At 37.5% G+C, this 16,723-nt stretch overlaps 1 protein-coding gene across 15 annotated transcripts in view; it reads left to right on the forward strand.

Moving 5' to 3' along the window:
- Positions 1 to 16,723, forward strand: part of CEP112 (centrosomal protein 112) — a 537,631-nt gene that overhangs the window by 301,739 nt on the left and 219,169 nt on the right. For all 15 annotated transcript variants that reach the window (XM_050762401.1, XM_050762392.1, XM_050762393.1 and 12 more), the window contains one exon: positions 15,837 to 16,067. In XM_050762401.1, coding sequence (XP_050618358.1) covers positions 15,837 to 16,067 — 231 coding nt within the window. The remainder of the gene's footprint in view (positions 1 to 15,836; positions 16,068 to 16,723) is intronic.

The raw sequence follows: 16,723 nt of genomic DNA on the forward strand, positions 1-16,723 counted from the left end.
TGCTGCTATGAACATTCATGTTACAAGTTTTTGAGTTAACATGGGTTATATTACTCTTGGATATAGACCTAAAAATGGAAATAACTTATTTTTGTCTATTGTGTAAGATAGGGGCCTGCTTTTATTTTTCCCCATATAAATAACTTCTTGTGTCAGCATAATTTTTAGAATACATTGGCTTGTCCCATCCCCACAACACTGTAATACCAGCTCTGTCCAATGTGAGCCTGTTTCTAGGCTCTCAATTCTGTTTCATTGGTCGAATTTTTTCTATTCTCTATGATAAGACTATACTGTGTTGATTATGATAACATTATGTTAGACCCACATTTCTTGTAGGGAATATCACACCACCTTTTTCTTTTTAGGGGTGTCATGGTACTATGTTTGTCCCTGTACCTTTTAAATTCATCTTGTCAGGTTTCCTGAAAACTCTTCTTGAGGTTTTAATTGGACTTACACCCTAGATTAATCTGCAGAGAACTGATGAAGAGACTTTCATCACCCTGATATATCTCTTAGTTATTTAGATTGTCCTTTTATGTCTTTCAGACAGCCTTATATATTTTTCCCTAAGGTTTTGCACATCTTTTGATAGACTTATTTATAAGATTCTTTATTTGTTGTCATAGTTGTAAATGTTTTATAATTTTTTTGCTGATGTATAAAAATTGCAGTTGATTTTTGAACATTGATCATTTATTCAGACATCATTCTGAGCTCTTATTTCTAATAATTTGTACATTCCTTTTCATTCTTTATATATACCATCATGACATCTATTATTAGAGATAGGTTTTTTGTTGTTGTTGTTGTTGTTGTTTTGAGATGGAGTATCGCACTGTCTCCTGGGCTGGAGTGCTGTGGTGCAATCTTAACTCACTGTGACCTCTGTCTCCCAGGTTAAAGTGATTCTCCTGCCTCAGCCTCCCAAGTAGCTGGGATTACAGGCACCTGCCACCTTGCCCAGCTAATTTTGTGTGCGTGCGTGTGTGTGTGTGTGTGTGTGTGTGTGTGTGTGTGTGTGTGTGTGTGTGTGTGTGTTTAGTAGAGATGGGATTTCACTGTGTTGTCCAGGCTGGTCTCAAACTCCTGACCTCATGATCCACCTACCTACCTTGGCCTCCCAAAGTGCTGGAATTACAGGTGTGAGCCACCGTGCCTGGCCCAGTTTTGTTTTTATGTTCTTGTCATACACTTGTGAATACGAGTATAGTAGACATTCTTTTCTTCTTCCTAGTTTAAAAGGGATATTTTAAAACTTCACAATAAAGAATGAATGAAATTTGGTGACTCTTTTGGCAAATACCTTTTATCTGGTTAAATGATCTTTTCTATTTCTATTTTGCTAAGAATTTTTGTTGTTAAATTTTATCAAATGTTTTTCTGTGTATTCAGATAATCATAACGTTTTCTCTTTTCTTTTGAGACGGAGTATCACCCTCTCACCCAGGCTGGAGTGCAATGGCATGATCTCAGCTCACTGCAACCTCCGCCTCCTGGGTTCAAATGATTCTCCTGCCTCAGCCTCCCGAGTAGCTGGGATTACAGGCACCCGCCACCCCATCCAGCTAATTTTTGTATTTTTAGTAGAGACGGGGTTTCACCATGTTGCCAGGCTGGTCTTCAGCTCCTGACCTCGTGATCTGCCCGCCTCGGCCTCCCAAAGTGCTAGGACTACAGGCATAAGCCATGACACCCAGCCAGTGTTTTTTCTTTTAATGCGTTAATGGAGTAAATTATATTATAGGTTATTTTCAAATGTTACATCAACCTTAGGTTACATTCAATTTTTTTCCATAAGATAAAATTAAGGTAAAATTAAAAGCACTTTGAATTGATCTCTGGAAGGAGACCCAAGATACTTTTGACACTTTTTACATTGGTACTATTTTGGGTGAGGATGAGGTAGTTATTGATGACAGTCAGGGGTGAGTGGAAGATAGTTTACCGTATCTACTTTTGTGGCTTATAAATTCTTATCAATGTCATCCTATTTCCTAATTAAAAATAAATTCATAACATTTAAATTAAAATACTTAGAAATAATTGATAATGAAAATCAGTTTCTCAAATCTTGAAGGATGAAGCTAAAATGAGAGAAATGGGTACACTTAATCTGCCATTTATTTTTAAATGATTAATTGTTAATGAGGTAGGCAACCAGCTTAAGAAGTTAGAAAAATGAAGCAATTTCTGATAGGTAGGACTGATCAAAGAACAAAGTGCAAATAAACAATATTGGGAATAAAAATAAAGCTATGGTAATGTTATCAATAAAAGATATATTAATAACATTAAATTCTAAAAAGGATATATTGCAGATCATCAGAGATTAAAAAATAAGATATTAAAAAAGCATCATGCCAATAATTGAAGAACCTAGGTGAAATGGACAGATTTCCAGGAATACATAAAATGTCACCAGATGAAACAGAAAGCTAAATAATCTAATATAATTAAGCAAATTTTAAAAACAGTTAAAAATCTTTCAAGAAAGAAAACACTGAGTTCATGTAATTTTACAGGTGGTTCTATAAAAATCTCCCATGGGACAGGTCACTCTAGTCTTTTACAAACTTTTCCAGAGAAGAGAGAAAGAGAAAAATACTCTCAAACCAATTTAAGAGATTATAATACTGATACCAAAAGATGACTGATACAGGTAAAGAAATAAAAAATTCCAGGCCAACTCACTCATGAACACACACATACAAATTATTAGCAAATCAAGTCCAATAATGTGTAAAAATAAAGTATGTAATCACCAAGTTGTAGAGAATGCAAGGACATAAAAATTTATAAATGCCAACAAATATCAAATTTAGATGAAGAGGAAAAATTCCTAAACTATAAAAATTTACCAAAACTGACTCTGTAAAAGACTGGAAAATGTGAATCATCCTATAACCATCAGAAAAATTAAAATAGTAGTCAAAATTTTTTCCAGATATAAAATATCAAGCCCAGATGGCCCTACTGGCCAGTTCCACTGAATATTTAGGAACAAATAACTCATCTTATACTGATTCTTTCAGAGGATAAAAAAGTTAGCATCATTCAGCAACTCAATTTATGAGACTAGCATAACATCAATTAAAAAATATGCCAAGGAGAGTCCAGAAAAAAACACCTCAGGTCATTCTCTCAAAAATCATTAGCAAATTATTAGCAAACTGAATCCAGTAATATTATCTTACGGAAAAAATTGAATGTAACCTAAGGTTGATATAACATTTGAAAATAACCTATAATATAATTTACTCCATTAATGCATTAAAAGAAAAAAACACTGGCTGGGTGCGGTGGCTTATGCCTGGAGTCCTAGCACTTTGGGAGGCCGAGGTGGGCAGATCACAAGGTCAGGAGTTCGAGACCAGCCTGGCAACATCGTGAGACCCCCGTCTCTACTGAAAATACAAAAATTAGCTGTGTGGGGTGGCTGTCACCCCAGCTACTCGGGAGGCTGAGGCAGGAGAATCGTTTGAACCTAGGAGGCAGAGGTTGCAGTGAGCCGAGATCACGCCATTGCACTCCAGCCTGGGTATGCGTGGCCGGGTGCAGTGGCTCATACCTGTAATCCCACCACTTTGGGCAACCAAGGCAGGAGGATCACTTGAGCTCAGGAGTTTGAGACCAGCCTGCACCACATAACAAGACCCTATCACTACAGAAAATAAAAAAATTATTTAAATTAGCTGGACATAGTGGTGCATGCCTGTAGTCCCAGCTACTTTAGGAGGGAGGCAGGAGAATCACTTGAGCCCAGGAGCTCAAGGATACAGTGAACTATGAGTGTGCCACTGCACTCTAGCCTGGGTGGCAGAGTAAGACCCTGTTTCTAAATATCTAGATAGACAGACAGACAGACAGACAGATAGATAGATAGATAGATAGATGACTGATAGAAAGATAAAGAGATAGTTTTTTTTTTTTAATTTCAAATTATACAGGGAGAGTTTCCCATTGACTAGCTGCTGTCTCTAAATAAATAAATAAATGTGTGTTTTGTAATTTCAAAGTATATGGGGATTGTTTGCAGTTACAAATATGACCATTTTGTAGAACCAAGCTGACTTGTCTTCCCCACACACCCAAACAAAACCAAAAACAAAATATACAGATCTTCACCAACAGCAACCCAGAGCTCAAGCATGAGTATGAGAGAGTTCCTGGGGCCATAGAGAAGTGGAAAAATACTGGGCGGACAGTAGGATCATTGGACTTTCACATCTGCAGTACCTTTCTCCCCGTTCTGCCAGGCACCAACTGCATGAAAAATCTCCCCTCAACTCACAGTTTCTATACTGGAAAAAGAGAAATTGAGGTGGTCAGCCAGTTTCCCCACTTTCTTGGGTTCCCTGGCAGGAGATTGGTCCTTAACCCATGGATAGCTTTATGACTGAAGGGAGAACTCCTCCTGAGGACAGGCAAAGACAAACAGGGAAGGTGGGACTACCCACCTTCGGCCAAAGGACACCAGATGTGAGTGTCTGTAGGACGTATGTTTTCCAGGTCCCCCGGACAGAACCTGGGCAGAAACCTTTAGCCAGCCTTCCCACACTGCTGGGATAATCACTTTGGGACTTCCGCTATTTGGGAAAGGCAGTGTTTCCACTATTTACTAGAGCCAAGGCGAACCTGGGTTTAAGGTGTCATCTGGAGCTAAAGAAACCTAGCAATAAAGATTCACTAAGCAAGTATATTCAGTCAAAACCCAAATGATCTGGACAGAGAAAACTGTATAAATAATCTTTCAATGCAAAGATATAGACATATACCCACAAGAAACAATAGCAAACGGTACCAAAAGGACAAAGCAAAAATCCAGTGACTGACTTGAACAAAAGGGCAGTTTGTGAGCTCTCTATCCGACAATTCAAAATAGCAGTTTTGCATGGACACACAGAGGGGAACAACAGACACTGGGGCCTGTCGGAAGGTAGAGGGACGGAGGAGGGAGAGAATCAGGAAAAATAACTACTGGGTAGTACTAGGCTTAATACCAGGGTGACAGAATAATCTGTACAACAAATCCCCATGACACAAGTTTACCTCTATAACAAATGTGCACATGTACCCCTGAACTTAAAAGTTTTTTTAAAATAGCAGTTTTAATGAAACTCAGTGACCTCCAAGATAACACAGGAAAACAATTCAGAAACTTATCAGAGAAATTTAACAAAGGAAATAATTTGAAAAACCAAACAGAAATCTTGGAACTGAGAAATACATTTGCTGAACTGAAAAATTATTCTACACAGGCTCTCAGTAGAATAAGCAGAGAAAATAACCAGTAAGCTTGAAGCCTGGCTATTTGAAAATACGCAGTTAGAGGAGAAAAAAGAAAAAACGAAAAGGAATGAAGGTACAGAAAGTTACCTCAAAAGACCAAATCTAAGAATTGTTACTGGCATTGAAGAGGGAGCTGACCAAGAACAAGGAGTAGAAAGATTATTCAAGGAAATAATAACAGAAAACTTTCCTGAGAAAGATATAAATATCCATGAACATGAAGGTCTTAGAACACCAAGCAGATGCAACCCAAATGAGACTACTCCAAGGCATTTAATCAAACTCTCAAAGGTCAAGGCAGAGAGAAGATCCTAAAAGCAGTGAGAAATAAGAAGTAAATAACAGGCTGGGCACGGTGGCTCATGCCTGTAATCCCAGCACTTTGAGAGACCAAAACAGGCAGATCACTTGAGTCCAGGAGTTTGAGACCAGCCTGGGCAACATGGTGAAACCCCATCTCTATAAAAATACAAAAATTAGCCAGGCACAGTGGCCTGAGCCTGTAGTTTCAGCTACTTGGGAGGCTGAGGTGGGAGGATTGCTTGCACCCTGGTGGTGGAGGTTGCAGTGAGCCAAAGTTGTGCCATTGCACTCCAGCCTGGGTGACAGAGTGAGACTTCATCTCAAAAAGCAAATAACATAAAGGAGCTCCAATTCATTTGGCAACAGCCTTCTCAATGGAAATCATACAGGCCAGGAGGGAGTGGAATGATAGTTTCAAAGTGCTCAGGAAAAAACAAAAAACTGTCACCTAAGAATATTGTATCCAGGAAAATTGTCATGTCATCCAAATGTGAAGAAGAGTTAAAGTTGTTCACAGACAAAAGCTGAGAGAATTCACCACCAACAGACCCATCTTGCAAGAAATGCTAAAGGGTGTTTCTTCAAACTGAAGGAAAAAAAATAATGTGCAAAAGAAAACTTTTAAAGGCATGAAACCCCTGGTTTAATGTACTTTAATTAAGTATATGGACAAACGATTAATACTCTTTTACTGTATGTGTGGTATGCAATTCACTCATAACTCTAGTAGAAAACCCCAAAGACAAATCGATCACAATAATAGCTACAACAATCTGTTAAGACATAGGTGATTTTAAACTATATAAACTGAGAAAACCAAAATGTTTGTTGTGTATGTGTGTTGGGGGTGGGTGGACTTAAAGTGTAGAATTTTGTGTGTGTGTGTGTGGTTTTTTTTTTTTGTCTTTTTTTTTCTTTTATTTGTATCTAAGATAAGTTGTCATCTCTTTAAAATAACTTGTTATGTCCACAAAGTATATGAGGAATTATTTTTGCTTTTATTTGTGTTATTTTGTCATTGGTTTCTCACTTAATTGCAGTGTTGTCAAAAATGTCTCTGATACCACCAATTTCTTGCAGTGTGTTGACACTTGTATTTATATATACATATAAATATAAACTTGCTTCAAAGTTTCATAACTTTCCACATATAGATTTTATACATTAAGTTCTTTCATTTAATATTCTATTTCTTCCATAAATAGTTAATACATTTTTCATGAATGATGAAATCCACTACAAGAATGGATTTGTCTGTTTTCCCCGTAGTTCGAATTAAGTTTGTTGTATATTTTTGACACAAGTTCCTTATCAACATATATGCTTTGCAAATATTTTTTCCCAGTCTGTGGCTTATCTTTTCATTCTTTTAACTGTGTCTTTCACAGAGCAGAAGTTTTCAAAATTTTAATACTGTCCAACTTAACAATATTTTTCCTTCATGGATTATGTTAGTGTTGTATCTAAAAACACATTGTCATATCCAAGGTCCACTAGATTTTTTCCTTTGTTTTCTTCTATAAGTTTTAACGTTTTGTGTTTTACATTTTGATTTATGATACATTTTGAGTTTTTGTGAAATGTGTGAGATATAAACTTTATGTCTAGATTTTTTTTTTTTTTTTTGCATTTGGATATTTAAATTGTTACAGCACCATTTGTTGAAAAACCCTTTTCTATTTAATTGCCTTTGCTTCATTGTCAAAGATCTGTTGATTCTATTTTTGTGGGTCTATTACTGGGCCCTCTATTCTGTTTCATTAATCTATGTGTCTGTTTTTTTTTTTTGACAATACCATGTTGTTACTGTCTTGATTAATAGAGCTTTATTGTAAGTCTTGAAATCAGGTAATTTGAATCCTCCAACTTTGTTCTTTTCTTCAGTATTATGTTGGTTATTCCAGGTCTTTTGGCTTCCCATATGAGCTTTAGTATCAGGTCATTGCTAGAGGTTTATTTGCCTCATGGTGCTACAGACTGTACAAGCATGGCATCAGCCTCTGCTTCTGGTGAGGGCCTCAGGAAGCTTCCACTCATGGCAGAAGGTGAAGGAAGAGCAGGCGCATCATATGACGAGAGAGGAAACAAAAGAATGTGAGGAGAAGATGCCAGACTCCTTTAAACAACTGACTCTTGCATGAACAGAGAACTCTTTCCTCATTACCACGAGGATGGCACCAAGCCATTAATGAGGGATCCACCCCCATGACCCAAACACCTCCCACCAGGCCCCACCTTCAACATTTTAGATCACATTTTAACCTGAGATTTTTCAGGGACAAACATTCAAACTATATCATCTTTCTTCACAGTTTCATATTTTTCTGCATATAGATCTTATGCATTAAGTTCTTTCATTTAATTTTCTATTTTTTCCATGAATCATTAATGTTTTTTATTTGTTTGTTTGTTTTCTTGAGACAGAGTCTCACTCTGTCACCAGGCTGGAGTGCAGTGGCATGATCTAGGCTCACTGCAACGTCCGACTCCCTGGTTCAAATGATTCTCCTACCTCAGCCTCCTGAGTAGCTGGGATTACAGGTGTGCACCACCATGCCCAGATAATTTTTGTATTTTTAGTAGAGACGGGTTTTCACCATGTTGGCCAGGATGGTCCCAGTCTCCTGACCTCTCGTGATCCATCCTCCTCAGCCTCCCAAAGTGCTGGGATTACAGGTGTGAACCACCGCGCCCAGCCAATGCATTTTTCAGTATAATTTTTCTATTTGAACATCACTGTTGAACTAAAGTCATTGCATACTGCCTATTGCTGGCAATTAAAAATGTTTTCCTCTCAGTTACCAAAACATACACTGTTGTTCACACTGGAAATGGATTCAGTGTTTCTGTAGAGCAACTAGGAAAAAACATTACAAAGGTATTCCTGTACTTTGACTTAACTCTCTTTCTCTTTTTGGGCCTCCCCATTTTCTGCCACACAATAATATTGAATTAAGCCAATTGACCCTACACTGACCTCTCAATATTCAAATGAAAAGAAGAGTCACACATCTCTCACTTAAAATCAAAAGCTAGAAATGGTTGCACTTAGAAAGGAAGGCATGTTGAAAGCCAAGACAGGTTGAAAGTTGTCTTGTGCCAAATAATTAGCCAAGTTGTGAATGCAAAGGAAAAGTTCTTGAATGAAATTAAATAACTAAAACTGCTACTCTAGTGAACACATGAATGATAAGAAGAAAAAACAGCATTATTGCTGATACAGAGCAAGTTTTAGGCATCTAAATAGAAGATCAAGCCAGCCACAATATTCCCTTAAGCCAAAGCCTCATTCAAAGAAAGGCCTTAGTTCTCTTCAATTCTTTGAAGGCTGAGCGAGGTGAGTAGGCTGTGGAAGAAAAGTCTGGAGCTAGCAGAAGTTGGTTTATGAGGTTTAAGGAAAGAAGTCATTTCCATAGCATAGAAGTGCAAGGTGAAGCGGTAAGTGCTAATGTAGAAGCTGCATCTAACTATTCAGAAGATCTAGCTAAGATCATTGGTGGAAGTAGCTATATTAAACAACAGATTTTCAGTGTAGCCAAAGAGCCTTCTTTTAGAAGAAGATGCCATCTAGGACTTTCATAGCTACAGAGGAGAAGTCAATGCCTGGCTTCAAAACTTCAAAGGACAGGCTGTCTGTCTTGTTAGGAGCTAATGCAGCTGGTGACTTTAAGTTGAAGCCAATACTCATTTATCATTTTGAAAATCCTAGGGCCTTTAAGAATGATGCTAAATCTAATATGCCAGTGCTTTCTAAATGAAATAAGAGCCTAGATGACGGCACATCTGTTTAGAGACCAGTTTACTGAATATTGTAAGCCTACTCTTAAGACCTACCGCTTAGAAAAAAAGATTCCTTCCAATAATTACTGTGCATTGACAATGCACCTGGTCACCCAAGAGCTCTGATGGAGATATACAAGGAAATGAATGTCATTTTCATGCCTGCTAACGCAACATCCATTCTGTTGTCCATGGATCAAGGAGTCATTTTGTCATTACATAACAAGTCATTACATAACAAGAAGTCTTGTTATGTAAGAAATATATTTCATAAGGTTATGACTGCTATAGATAGTAATTTCTCTGATGGATCTGGGCAAAGTAAATTGAAAACTTTCCAGAAAAGACTCACCATTCCAGATGCCATTAAGAATATTTGTGATTCATGGGAGGGGGTCAAAATATCAGTATTAACAGGATTTGGAAGAAGTTGATTCCAACCCTCATGGATGACTTTGAGGGGTTCAAGACTTCATTGGAAGTCACTGCAGGTGTGATGGAAATAGCAAGCGATCTATAACTACAAATGGTGCCTGAAAATGTGACTGAATTGCTGTAATTTCAAGTCATCTGCTGCAGTCTCAAGATCAATCTTGAATGGATGAGGAGCTGTTTCTTATGGGTGATCAATGAAAGTATTGAGATGGAATCTCTACCTGGTGAAGATGCTGGGAACACTGTTGACCTGACAATACAAGATTTAGACTATTAGATAAACTTAGTTGATAAAGCAGTAGCAGGTTTGAGAGGATTCACTTCCATTTAGAAAAAAGTTATACTGTGGATAAAATGCCATGAAACAGCTTTGAATGCTACAGAGAAATCTTTTGTGAATGGAAATCAATCAACATGGTAAACTTCATTTTTGTCTTATTTTAAGAAATTGGCACAGTCGCCTAGCTTCCAACAACCACCACCATGGTCAGTTAGCGAGCCATCAATATCAAGACAAGACTCTCCACCAGCAAAAAGATTAGGACTTAAGAATGATTTCGATGATTGTTAACACTTCTTAGCAATAAAGTATTTTAAATGAAGGAATGCACATTGTTTTTTAGACATAATGCTCACTGAATAAACTGCAAGCTTGTCCAACCCACTTTATTTTGTTGTTGTTGTTCTGTTTTGTTTTGCTTTAGGCTTTTAGCAGCCAGAAGCCATGGTTTTTAAGTTTCTGTCTCTAGTGATAATAGAAAAGAGGGATGAGGAAGGCGCTTTACTGGCCCAACCAAAAACAGAAACTAAGAACCCACGACTGTGTTCTCTCCTTTGGACACTCCTGAATAGTCTATAACTTTTATATGCACTGGGAAACCAACCAATTTATGTGACTCACTTTATTGAGATATTTGCTTCATTGAGATATTTGCTTCATTGCAATATTCACTTCACTGCAATATTTGCTTTATTGAGGTGGTCAGGAACCAAACCCACAATATCTCTGTGATATGCCTGGACTGGAAGGATGAAATACCAGGGAGCCACTAAATGTGACAAATATGCTAATAAATGGGAATTAAATTAAAAATGGGTACATAAAACACTTTTATGTACATAGACAGAGATTAAAATTCAATTTGGGATGGTCTCAGTGCTTTTGGAAAACTAACATTTTTCCTCATTTTAAAAAATTGTCCTAATGGTCACAATGTATAATATTTGGTTGGTGGTTATGCTAAAAGCCCAGATTTTCCCACTATGCAATATACCCAAGTAACAAAACTGCACTTGTGCTCCCAAATCTATAAAAATGTCTGTAGTTTTTAATTATCAAAAACAGACATTATGGCCTTATGGCTTTTGGATGTTAACTTTGTACTAACCATAGTGAATATTGGGGGATAGAAATGCATAATAACAAATTAATAAAGTACAATAAATATGTACTCTTTATGAGAAATTCTTAATACTTTGAGATGATACAGTATGTGATAAAAAGCAGACTTTCAAATCAGCTTGAGCTTGGATAAAATCTTACCGTATCTATTTTTCTCAGACTCCATTATTTAGATGTTGTTGCTTCCTCTGTCCTCCATAAATATTAGCTTTTCTTTTACGTTTTCTGTATTATTATCTTTCTCTGCTGCCTCCAAGGGAGTTCTTCAATCTTACCATCCTTCCAATGCACAGTTCTATTCTTTGGCTCTAGCTAACTTGCTCTTTTTCCTATCATTTTCACTTTTTCCTTCTTTTATGACTTATTAATTACAGCTTCATGTCTGTAACTTCTTCCATTACACTTTTCAGTATTTTAAGTATATATGTTACTATTTGTGTGTTTATTATGGACTTTTTTTGGAGGTAAGATCTCCTTCTGTCACCCAGGCTGGAGTGCAGGGTATGCTCATGGTTCACTGCACCCTCCTGGGCTCAACTGATCCTCTCTCCTCAGCATCCTGAGTAGCTGGGACTACAGGCACACCCCACCACACCTAACTAATTTTTGTATTATCTGTAGAGAAGGAGCTTCACTATATTGCCAAGGCTGGTTTTGAACTCCTAGGCTCAAGCAATCCACCTGCGTTGGCCTCTCAAAGTGCTGCCATTACAGGCATAAGCCAACACACCCGGGCTATTATGCACTTAAAAAATTCTTGTTTCATCTATTCCAATTATACTGCTTCAGATAATATATGTTATTTAGGTGTCTCTTTTTGGTAGTAGTTTTGCTCCTCAGGTTTATTTACTTTGGCCAGGGAGCCCATTTTCCCCTGGGACTATCAGCTATCCTGACTGGGAAAGAGCACAAGGCCCACCTTTAGTCCCTGACCTGTTGGATGAGCTTATGGAAGGAGGAGATTATGAACCCCAAGACAGAGCCCTTCATTGCCGTACCACTCCCTTTCACAGTTACTTCATCAGGAAAACCTGCTGCTCGGGAATTTACCTAAGGTCCTAGAAATAAGTGTCTAATGACTAAGTCATTAGTCCTGGGCATTTGGAGGGAAGGGTATGGAAGGGGGAATTCCCGGGAAGTTCACAGAAGGCTGCGCCTGTTTTCTTCAATTCCTCACCCAAGGAAGGCTTTGCTTTCCTTGGTATTGACTGACTGATGTCAACATCACGTTGAGTTCTTGCTCCCAGTGTGGTAATGGAACAGATATGATTTTACCTGGCAACAAAAGAGAGAGACAAGAGCAGAAAGTAAAGCATTCCTGCAACCCACCTTCTTACAGCAGTTTTCTATTACTTTCTTCCCCAGGCTGCACCCCCTTCCCTTTTGCACAGGTATATTCTCCAGTTTGGGACTGTTGTTATTCCACTCAGGAGCTTCTCAGAATTTGCTTTTGTTATGTTTATTATTGTTATAATTATTAGTATCTCAGATTCATGCTTCCTGTGCTTTCTCCAGGATTGATTTTGGGGAAGGGAGCCAGCAACCTTTCTTTGTCTGCCATGTTGATATCCCTGAGCTTTTTTTTTTTTTTTTTAAATGTTCTGCGTCCCAAAAACATAACAGTTGTCACTGCTAAAGTCTATCTGCTTTTAGAAGATGTATCCCCTATTTCAGAATCTGATTGCATTGACTCTCTCTTCTCTTGGGTTCAAAGGAATCATTATAAAACAAAGAACAAAAGGTAAAAGACTGTTTTCATGGACAATTGATCTACAGCTGATTGTGGATATATAGATATCAATCTACAAAATAGAGAAACAAATAAGTGTTAAAATATTTCAGAGATTTCCTGAAGAAAAAATAACTAACTTTTCCACTTCAGGTTTATAAGGATCAGCCTTTTATGTGAAGTCCTCTTACATGTTCCTTTGCGACTAGTCCAAGTAAGCTTTTCTTAGAGAGGCCAGACAAAAACGGAACATCCTATCACCTCCAGCCTTGAAGGCTCAGGTTTTCTTTCCTCTAACATAAATGTTTTTGTCCTAGATGTCCTTTCCAGTCTAGTGTAGAGAGGCCACAGGGTTAATAGTTGAGCTAATGTATACTGAACACTATCCAAAATAAGGAAAAACTTTGTATATTAATATCTATCATACTGGGTTGTTACAAAGATTAAAATAATCTGTATAAGATGCCTGGTGCAAAGTAAACACTCAAAATTATAGCAATTATTATTTATCATGTAGAAATCATAAAATTGTTAAAATTAGAAATAGGATGAATATAATATTTATATTGAAAATGAAATAATTCTTGTAGATATTTTGACCAAAGCAACTTTTCATCATTTAGCTTTGTATTCTTATTCCCAGCATCATCATGTGACATTTGGATTCCTGTCACTTTTTTATCTTTCTGGTTTCCAGTCAAGGAAATGTTGGTTTATGCAGTGCTTGTTGAAGCTACATCAGGCATGAAATGAAACATTTATCATTGTGTTTTGGAAAATGTTGCATTGCTGACAAATGTGTTAGTGGCAATAAGTAAGTGATAGAAGATTTCAACAATGTAACAAGCTTGACATGATGGACATATATAGAATATAGCACTGAAAACTAGAAAATACAGAATACACATTTCTTAGTAATCATACATGAAGCTTTTAAAAAACTGGCTACCTAACTTGCCATCAAACATTCTCAAAATTTGCAAAGAATTAATGGGAGATAGACTACATTCTTTGGCCACGATGCAATTAAAAGTGAATGACAAAACAATAACCATTGAAGTCCATTTCCTGAGTTGAATGGTGTCCCCCTCAAAATTTCCTGTCTACACAGAACTGGAAATAGATTTTTATTTTTATTTTTATTTTTATTTTGAGGCAGAGTCTTGCTCTGTCACCCAGGCTGGAGTGCAGTGGCACGATTTCAGCTAACTGCAACCTCCACCTCCCAGGTTCAAGCAATTCTGTGCCTCCGCCTCCCGAGCAGCTGGGATTACAGGTGCCCGCCACCACGCCCAGCTAATTTTTGCATATTCAGTAGAGACAGGGTTTCATCATCTTGGCCAGGCTGGTCTTGAACTCCTGACTTTGTGATCCACCCGCCTTGGCCTCCCAAAGTGCTGGGATTATAGACATGAGTCACTGTGCCTGGCCAGAAATAGGATCTTTGCAGATGTAATCAAGTTAAAATTAGGTGATGCTGGATTAAGGTGGGCCCTAAATCCAGTATGACCAGTGTCCTTATAAAACAGAGCACCACAGAGACACAGACATTCAGAGAGAACAAATCCATCTGAAGACAACGGCACTGCCTGGAACGATGCGTTTACACACCAAGGCACAGTAGGGATTGTCAGGAAATACCAGAAGCTGGGAGACAGGCATGGAACAGCTTCTCTTTCAGAGTTTCCAGAAGGAACCAACTCTGCCAACACCTTGATTTTAAGACTTCTAGCCTCTAGAACTAGGAAAGAATAAAATTCTGTTCTTTTAAGCCATCTAGTTTGTGCTACTTTGTTATGGCAACCCTGGGAAACTAATATGTCCCATATGCTTGGGAATTAAGAAACATACTTCTAAATGGTTCATAAGTCAAATAAAAAAATCATAATAGAAGTTTAAAAAAACATTTTGAACTAAACGATAGTGAAAATGCCACATATCTAAACCAAAGAGATGGAACTAAATCAATAGTCAGACATTTGTAGTCTTATATTTATAAATCAGAAAAGAAGAAATGATAAAAATAAATGAGTTAAGTATCCAAAATAAGAAGTTAGAAGAAGGAATACAAAATAAACCTTAGGAAAGTAGGAAGAAGGACATAAAAATAAAAGCAGAAATCAATCAATAAAAAGCAAAAATCAAATAGGGAACAATGGATGAATTTCAGGAACATGATGATGTTGAATATTTGAAAAAGCAGGTTTCAGAAAAATACATATAATATTCCATTTACATAGATATTAGAAACAAGTAAAACTAAACAATATGTTGTTTAAAGATCCAAATGTATGGTAAAATGTTCCAGGTGGTATTTGCCTCTGAGCTGGGAAGGAATGACATGGGAGTATGGAATGAAGGAAGTAGAGGAGGGAGGGAGGGAGGGAAGGAGAAAGGAAGGAAGGGAGGGAGGGAGGAGGAGGGAGGGAAGGAAAGAAAGGGAAGGAAGGAAGAAAGGAAGGAAAGGGAAGGAAGAGAGGGAAGGAAAGGGAAGGGGAGGGAGAGAGGAAAGGAAAGGGAAGGATGGAAGGAAGGAAGGAAGGGAAGGGAGAGAGGGAAGGAATGGGAAGGAAGGAAGGGAGGGAGAGAGGGAAGGAAAGGGAAGGAAGGAAGGAAGGAAGGAAAAGGAAAGGGAAGTGAAGAAGGAAGGAAGGAAGGGAAAGGAAGGAAAGGGAAGTGAAGAAGGAAGGAAGGAAGGAAGGGAAAGGAAGGAAAGGGAGAAAGGGAGAGGGAAAGAGGGAGGGAAGGAAGGAAAGAAGGAAGGATGGAATGCAATCTAAGCTTTCTATTCCATATGTTTTTATTTCATTTATTGGCCTTTTGCCCATTAGTTCTTCTTTTGTGACTTCCCTATTCATATCCTCTGCCCATTTTTCCATGTTTTAAAACAAGGTTATTGCCGACATGGAGGCCCAGGTTCAGAAGTTGAGAGAAGAACTGATCAATGTGAACTCACAGCGGAAACAGCAGCTGGTAGAGCTTGGTCTTCTTCGTGAAGAGGAAAAGCAAAGGGCTACAAGGGAACACGAGATTGTTGTCAACAAACTGAAGGCTGAATCAGAAAAGATGAAAATAGAGCTGAAAAAGACTCATGCCGCTGAGACAGAGATGACACTGGAAAAGGTAAGATATTTGACTGGTTTTTTAATAGACAGTTGAAACCCATGTTGAAAATCCACTGCCACCACCCTTATATTTAATCTCCAACAGGCAGTAGACATGGCATTGCTCTTTAAATGTATAAACTCTTCAATCGAGGAATTTAAGTATCTTGCTCCTATGTCTAAGTATCAGTAAAATAATCTAGGGAATTTCCTAACTTTTCCCTTGACTTTCATGGAAGGGATTATATGGAATATCCTATTTCATAGTAATTAAATACACATTGCAATAAAGTGATATTATAATATTGTCAAATATTATTTTGATTAGAAATACTGAGGCTGTATCCCTGAATTTTCCTAGATGGAGACTAAGTTTCAGATCTTCCCTCGGTTGTCTAATAAGCTTTTCTAGATTTTACCGTTTTTTTACAACAGTGTCACATAAATGATGACTTATCTTCCCAGGTTGATATTTTGGTAGAAATAAGAAAAGTATTTTAGAATTATTTATTATTGGAATAAATGTCAATATAATGTTTAAACATTTTGATTAGACTTATATTCAAGGTACAATCTCAAATATTCTTTCTTTTGATGTTCAGAAAAAGTATAACTATTTTATTCAGGTACTAAATGTGAATTGCTATTTCCAAAATTGCCTCTGGAATTTCTTAA

This window comes from Macaca thibetana, chromosome 16 (assembly GCF_024542745.1).
Source record: "Macaca thibetana thibetana isolate TM-01 chromosome 16, ASM2454274v1, whole genome shotgun sequence".
NCBI lineage: Eukaryota > Metazoa > Chordata > Mammalia > Primates > Cercopithecidae > Macaca > Macaca thibetana.